The 7,730-nt window shown below is 44.7% G+C and overlaps 1 protein-coding gene across 1 annotated transcript; it reads right to left on the bottom strand.

Moving 5' to 3' along the window:
* Positions 1–4,060: 4,060 nt before the first annotated feature.
* On the bottom strand, positions 4,061–7,730 carry LOC143292336 (uncharacterized). Its single transcript, XM_076602525.1, has 2 exons — positions 6,267–7,730; positions 4,061–5,049 (listed from the first exon to the last, which is right to left on the bottom strand). Exons 1-2 carry the CDS (start codon positions 7,291–7,293, stop codon positions 4,061–4,063), a joined length of 2,016 nt encoding a protein of 671 aa, XP_076458640.1. The 5' UTR covers positions 7,294–7,730.

Raw genomic sequence — 7,730 nt, 5'->3', positions numbered from 1 at the left:
ACCTTTCACCTTTATTTATTTATTTTTTTAGCACCTGTCACCACACCCTTTTTCCTGTACTGACATGGTTTGCGGGGCTTTGGAATCGTTCAGTGCACACATCCCATGCACTCTGCCGAGAAAGGAGGACATAGTTATGGTTTGGTTCTTTCAGCGCTGTCTTTATTGTTGGGGGAAATGTGATGTTTCTTTTTTTCTTTTCTTTTTTTGTTTTTTTTGTTTGTTATTCATATACATGTTTTGATGGTGAATTCAACAAAGACAGACATGAGCAGTATTGGCACACAAGTACTTATATAAAAATTATATTTCTTAAGTCACAAATTGTATACATACGACTCGTACAACCAGACACTATGACGTGCACCTATAAAAGAGTATCCTAGATTCCTCTGGCAGTCTGGACAATGAAATGAAGAAATGCCTTCTTGTACCATTTAAGCTTCTTCTCTTTTTTTCTTTTTTTAAGGAGAGGGGTAGGGACAGGGAGTTTGGGGTAGAGCGGCTCGCCCAGTTCTTTTGGTTGTGCTGTGTGTGTATATATATATATATATATATTTATTTATTTATTTATTTATTGTGTTTGTTTCTGGTGCCGGTGTCACAGTGTTATATTGTGTTACTTTTTTTTTTTTTTTTAGCAGCGGTGAATGTCAGGCTGGTTGCTTTCACAGGGGAGAACACATAGCCACAGTACAGTGCCACTTTTTTTTTTTTTTTTTTTTTTTTCATTTGTATTTGTTTTCAATGAAAGTGGAGTTTCTTATAGGATTTTGCAACACCGCTCCGCCCTCCTCTCTTTATTTTATTTTATTTTTTAATTGCTGTGGGTTCTTTTGCATACATTAAGTACATACTGCATATGAGACCACGGTTTATCGTCTCAGCCAAGAGATTCTGTGTGTGATGATCCACCGTTTATCTGATTGTATCCATATTGTTTTTTTCCACTGTGTTTCTCAGAATCGCCTTGGTCATCTTTGTGGAAGATGTAGACAGTAGACTTCCTATGATACACATTGAGTATTATGACTTCTTTACCTCAAACACACACATGTACATGTAATTGCAATAACAGCTTGCACACACACACACACACACACACACACACACACACACATAATTGCTCACATGCACACGTACTATTGACAAGCAGCACCGTTGAGAGACGTACAGCGATAAAACCTAACATAGTAGTTGTATCAACACATAGCGCTGTTAAACGTCATGAAAAAAGACAGACACCACTATTGACATACAAAAAGCTTTGAGGAAATGGTTGTCCTCTCTGTGTCTTGATTTCTCTCTGTCTGCTCGTCTCTCTGTCTTTATCTCTGCTGGTCGTTCAAAACAGAAATTTTAATGTTGCTTCCAAGCGTTGTGTGAAACCACATGGCAGTGCCAGTATTTCATTTATTTGTTTTTGATTTTTTTCTGGTCTCGTACTATTCTCCTGTATCACAGTGGGGCTCATTGAGGTGTTTGGATTCGTTAATTGTTATTATTGTGGAGATTATGTACTGCTACTGTATTTGTCATTTTGATTTGGTTTTGGAGGGGATGTGTTATAATTGTTGAGATTAAATATACCATTGTTTGTTGAATTTCAAAGATTGGCGGATATGTTACATGTCTGTGCGAGTGCGTCTGTTTGTAACTGAAACCTGATTGAACGACACAGGAAACGAATGATGAGCGCCCAGTGGCAGCTGTCAATCGGCTTAACTCAGGTAGACAGCCTGTTGTGCAAATGACCCCGAGTTTGTAAAGCGATTAGAGCTTGGTCTCTGATCGAAGATGGGCGTTATGTAAGTATCCGTATCATCATCATCATCATCATCATCATCATCTGGTTTATCCCCATCCCTTCCCGTGTTCTTTTTTTAATTTTTATTTTTTTTATTAGACATAACTGAAGTGTATGAATGCGAGACATGGAGCTTGACAGCTGAACTCAGACAATAAGTTAACAGGGCCACTAAGATGAGATGCTTCCGGAGAGTCCTTGGCATCACATACAGGGACCACTTCACAAACGACGAAGTGTGTAGAAGAGTCAAGCAAGCTGTTGGGCCACATGATGATCTTCTGACCTCTGTAAAGAAAAGGAAACTGAAGTGGTATGGCCACGTCTGGCGTTCATCAGGACTGGCCAAGACCTGTCCTGCAGGGAGCAGTGCAGGGAGCAAGGAGAAGGCTGGCAGGAGAGATGGGAGGACTACGTCTCGGAGTGGACAGGTCAAACCCTGAGTGTGACGGTCAGATCTGTCTAAATCTGGTGTGCGTGTGTGTGTGCGTGTGTGTGTGTGTGTGTGTGTGTGTGTGTGTGTGTATCCTTATTATTATATTTATTTCTTTATTTCATCAGTATTGTTATTGTTCATGTCATTTATTCGTCTGTTTATGATTTCCATTCATGTATATATAATTTTGCTACGTATTTTGATTTATCTGTTCATTAACTACTTATCTATTTATTTACTTCTGAATCTTATTTTACATATTTTCTTCCTATTTTCCTTAAGGGCCTGACTAAACCCGCATTGGGTTACACTGCTAATCAGGCATCTGCTTAGCAGATGTGATGTAGCGTATATGGATTTGCCCGAACGCACTGAAGCCTCCTTGAGTATGGTACTGAACTAACTGAACTGGTCTGAGACAGTCACAACAACAACAGACAGCCGCGAGGGATGGAGGAGGCTGGTTGCCAAATGTGTGGTCCGCACCCCCCGCCCCCCGGTCTACGAGACTTCGGGTTGGAAAGAACAGAAGTGAGTGTCTGTTCGTGCGTCTGTTTGTATCTCGGTCTTTCTTTCTTTCACTGGACCTTTTATATTAACCCTTTCACTTCCAAGCTCGCATTTATGCAGCAGCTAGGTAGAGGACCCCATGTCACTGAAGGGTGACCAGATCATGGGTCTGTTATCCATGAACTTACTGCTCTTTATGTTCGGTGGATGGATAGGCCATATTTTCTGCATATCGCCGGGGGAATCCCCAGCTATTAGTAGACACCATATTTTCTGTGTTTTTAGCACAAGGGAATTTGTCAATCTAAATTGATTGGCGGTGAAAGGGTTAACCCTAGGTTTTGCACCATGCATTCAGTCACACAGCGTGTGGCAACTCACAGTGAGTCTCAATGCCAAAAAGGCCAAACAAATCTAAACTTTTTTTCTTTTCTTTTTTGTTGTTGTTGTTGACACGTATGAACAGAAGATGAACTCAGAAATTTTCAAATTCAGAGCATTACAATGGGTCGAACTTATTTCATTTTCGAAACAGTGCATTAGTTGAACTCACGTGATTTCATTTTCAAAAGAATACGATAAGTTGAACATTCGTAATTTTATTTTCAAAACTGTACAGTAGACTGGACTTAAATAACGTAATTTTCAAAACAATGTAACGGATATCATTTGCAATCTAAAAAATAAGACGAACCGCGACAGGTTAGTACAACAAACTGTACACTACACTGGGGTGACATAAAGTGAACGATGAAAGCCAATCAGGACTGGAACGTAAGACAACACGGAGGAGAAAAATTAATCAATAACGTCGCCGAGATTTAAAACACACACACACACACACACACACACACACACACACACACACACACACTAAAAAAAACAAAAAAAAAAACCCCAAACACCCGCTGTTGTGTAAAAGATGCAATAAACGTTTTTAAAGGTATGTAATTTGGATTTCCTCAGATTTCTTCAACCCAGATTTCTCCTTCAAAGCTGGTACTCACTGGTTCTTGGTAGTGGATGAGAATCCATCCTTTTTCACGTGAATTTTCAATACACAAACAGTACAGTTGGAAAGGTCGATGCTCCCAGGGTCAAGGAGTGAGGAAGGTATGAAACAATGCTCGATGGCTTGAAAACAATCTTTCTATGAAGGAATCATTCAACCCTCCAAGTCTTACGAGTTAGCCAGAAGTGCAAAACAGAACCGTCCTTCAAAAAAGAGGGAAAAAAAATACATGTATTCCGTCACAAAAGAGTTAAAGGTCACGGGAGCAGTTGTAAAAGGATGATGAGACTTGGACTCAGCTCTGTTTCCGGCACCGAAATATCTTCCTGGCAGTGGCGCTGAACCTGTGGCTGAAGGCGATGTAGAAGATGAAGTTGACGGAGGAGTTGACGAGGCTGAAGAGCAGGGAGATGGTGATGGTGACGAAGGACAGATGGCGGTAGCGACCCGTGTCCGAGAACCCTTCCTTCTGGAACAGCAGCCTTGCCACCTGCACGGCGATGGAGGGCAGCGAGCACAGCACGTACACCACGCAGATGCTGATGAGGGTCTTGGTGACCTGGCGCTGCTCTGCCGCTTTCTTCTCGTCCTGTCTGCCCGCCGTCATCTGCAGTCTGGTCTGGTGGCTGCGGAGCAGGGTGGTCAGGATGGACGCCGTGCAGAACGTCACCACGACGATTGGCAGGTAGTTGAAGGGAAGGGCAAGGATCAGGTCGTTGTACAGCACCACCAGGTCCGTGTTGTCCGCCGTGAACTGAGTGAAGGTCAGGGACTTCACCGTGCTGTTGAACCGCGGGCTGAAGGTTTCCCGGACGTCGAACAGAATGAAGGCGTTGAAGCCAAGAGCGAAAGGAAGAACCGTGGACAGCACGCTGGCGGTGATGAACTTCTTTCGGGTCAGCAGGGCGGGAGCTTTGAGGGGGTGGAGGACAGCGATGTATCGTTCCACAGCGATCAGACACGTGAACAGTCTGGATGCTGTGCCTAGCTTGAAGGCCACCATGATTGGTAAAGCCTTGTACTCCACTTCTAAGTTGATGGCGGAAACCTCATCAATGCGTCTGGCGATGCACTCTGCCATGGGTCCGTACTGCATGATCACGTACAACAGATCCACCACTGTCAGACCAAAGACCAGGAGTGTGCTCACCTCCTTAAACCCCAGGTGCGTGAGAACAATCAAACTCAAAATGTTTCCGGTGAGACCAACCACGGTGATGACTGGTTGAAACACGCAGGAAACGACATCGTTGATGAGCATTCTGGTCTCATGGGTCATCAATCCTGGCAGGTTTACATCGTCAGGGTCAGATACCTCTGGTACTGCGGTCACGCTGCTGTTGTTGGTCTCCATTGGAAAGATTACAGACCGTTGTGTCTATCTTCAGACTGGCCGAGTTTGCTTGAAATGTGTTTCATTAACACCAAACAACTGGATAACTGAATAACAGAACTGGAAAGAAACACAATTTATTGTATACAGCTTGTTCGTTTCCTTTCGTGTGACCAGACGCCCTGCTGTAGCACTTATTCTTGAAGATCTATGTGCTATTCCTATCTGACTGACTGCTAGAAACTACAAAATTACCCCACGGAAATGAAGAAGTGGAGAGGTTCTTTGAGAATGGAAAATGTTCATCAAAGCTGTGAGGGATAAGTCAAAGTCTGTGAACATTTCCTGTTCACAACGGTTAGAGACGAACTTTCAACGTCTGTAAGCGTTGAAGCATATGGGGAAGCTTACTCAAAACGCCATGCATGTTCCAAGTTCTGTTGAGAGGTAGGGCATGAGTGTCCACTTTTATACAAGCGTGACATCCCAATCGGTATTTACCCAGTAGCTATACAGAATCAGAAGTGCAATTAATTTATTTACCTCCCCATTTTTACAAGTCAAGAAGGACAACCAGGTGCACTCAATTCTGCTTCAAGGCAGCTTTGTTGCTTTTGTCGTGAATAACCAGAGAAAGGCTAAGGATTAGAGCTCTTCCTTTTGTCATAGGCACAAGCCAATATCGAAAACCTCTCTCTCTCTCTCACTCTCTCTCTTTCACACACACACACACACACACACACACACACACACACACATACACACTCTCTCTCTTTCACACACACACACACACACACACACACACACACACACACACACACACACACACACACACACACACACACACATCCACTGGACTTAAAGCCAGTAAACGTCACACTGTGAATGGTCGAACTGATGAAAAGTGAAAATCACTGAGTATAAATAATCACTTCCTATCAAACTACGAAGCGTCAGGAACAAACGCACGAGCACACACCAAAAAGCGAACAGAATTTTTATATCCTCACCAGTGGAGTTGGGGGGATTAAAGAAAAAAATCCGGACACTTACTGTTTGTTCAGAAACTGCAGTGTCCGAGACAGGAGAAGTTTGTGTCACACCACACTTACTCGACAACTGGGCCAGCAGACCTGGACTTGTCCGCTTTCGTCCAACGCAGACACACTTTCCTGGCAGTGGCGCTGAACTTGTGGCTGAAGGCGATGTAGAAGATGAAGTTGACGGAGGAGTTGACGAGGCTGAAGAGCAGGGAGATGGTGATGGTGACGAAGGACAGGTGGCGGTAGCGACCCTGCGTCCGAGAACCCTTCCTTCTGGAACAGCAGCCTTGCCACCTGCACGGCGATGGAGGGCAGCGAGCACAGCACGTACACCACGCAGATGCTGATGAGGGTCTTGGTGACCTGGCGCTGCTCTGCCGCTTTCTTCTCGTCCTGTCTGCCCGCCGTCATCTGCAGTCTGGTCTGGTGGCTGCGGAGCAGGGTGGTCAGGATGGACGCCGTGCAGAACGTCACCACGACGATGGGCAGGTAGTTGAAGGGAAGGGCCATGACCAGGTCGTTGTACAGCACCACGAACTGCAGATTGTCCACCGTGAACTTGCTGAAGGTGATGTACTTCCACGTGGCGTTGTGACTGGTGCTGAAGGTTTCCTGGACATCAAACAGCAGGTAGGACTGGAAGCCTAGAACGAACGGGAGCACCGTCAGCACCAGGCAGGCGATGATGATCTTTTTACGGGTCAGCAGGGCTGGAGCTTTGAGAGGATGGCGTACAGCGATGTATCGCTCCACAGCGATCAGACACGTGTACAGTCTGGACACCGTTCCCAGTTTGGCGGCCACCATGATGGGCATGTGTTTATACTCCACCTCCAGGGTGTTGGCAGACACTTCGTCAATGCGCCTCACGATGCACTCCGCCATGGGCCCGTACCACATGATCAGGTACAGCAGGTCCACCGTGGTCAGGCCGATGAGAAGGATGTTAGTCACCTCCTTGAACCCTAGATGCGTCAGAACGGTCATGCTCAGAATGTTTCCCGCCAGACCAACGAGCGTAATGACTGGCTGAAACCCACAGGAAACGACGTCATTGATGAGCATTCTGGTCTCTCGAGTTATCAGCCCTGGTAAGTCGTTTGGGTCAGGTACTTCCGGCTCTGCTGTGACGCTGGTGTTGAAGATTTCCATTGGAAACGATGCCCGGTATATGGTTTGGAATTATTAGAGTTTCGCTAGTTTCGAGTCAGGTAGCTGAATGATTTGTACGAGCAATTGAGAACGACCAGTGCTCGTCTGAACAGAACAGTTCTTTCCAGTTTTCAAACACAGCGAATGTCTTTTTCAACGACAGAGACGATGGACTGAAAAGAAAGAAAAGAGAGAGAAAAGGATGGATAACAGATTTTGTTCACAGAATATTTTCTTTCCTCGAAGTAGCGAGACTGTTGTTCATCTCAAGCTGTAGTCGCGTGCGATGACAAAGAGTTGGTTGTTTTATCTTGAAGAAAAAAAATCCGCGTGTCTACTTGTGGGCATCAATAGACATTCTACTTTTAGAATATACTCTGTTGATGTGGTAGATCTATTCTCTTTTTATGCGGATTTGTTTTGTTCGATAAAAAGGA

The sequence above is a fragment of the Babylonia areolata genome, chromosome 18 (assembly GCF_041734735.1).
Source record: "Babylonia areolata isolate BAREFJ2019XMU chromosome 18, ASM4173473v1, whole genome shotgun sequence".
In the NCBI taxonomy this organism is placed as follows: Eukaryota; Metazoa; Mollusca; class Gastropoda; order Neogastropoda; family Buccinidae; genus Babylonia; species Babylonia areolata.
This window is presented reverse-complemented; position numbering and strand designations above follow the sequence as displayed.

Bases quoted from the DNA above. Each gene is read 5' to 3' on its own strand.
- LOC143292336 (XM_076602525.1), bottom strand. From the start codon at position 7,293: ATGGAAATCTTCAACACCAGCGTCACAGCAGAGCCGGAAGTACCTGAC. The intron at 5,050-6,266 runs GTGTGTCTGCGT...TAAACCTGCCAG, and splicing joins TCAGCGCCACTGCCAGGAAA to GATTGATGACCCATGAGACC.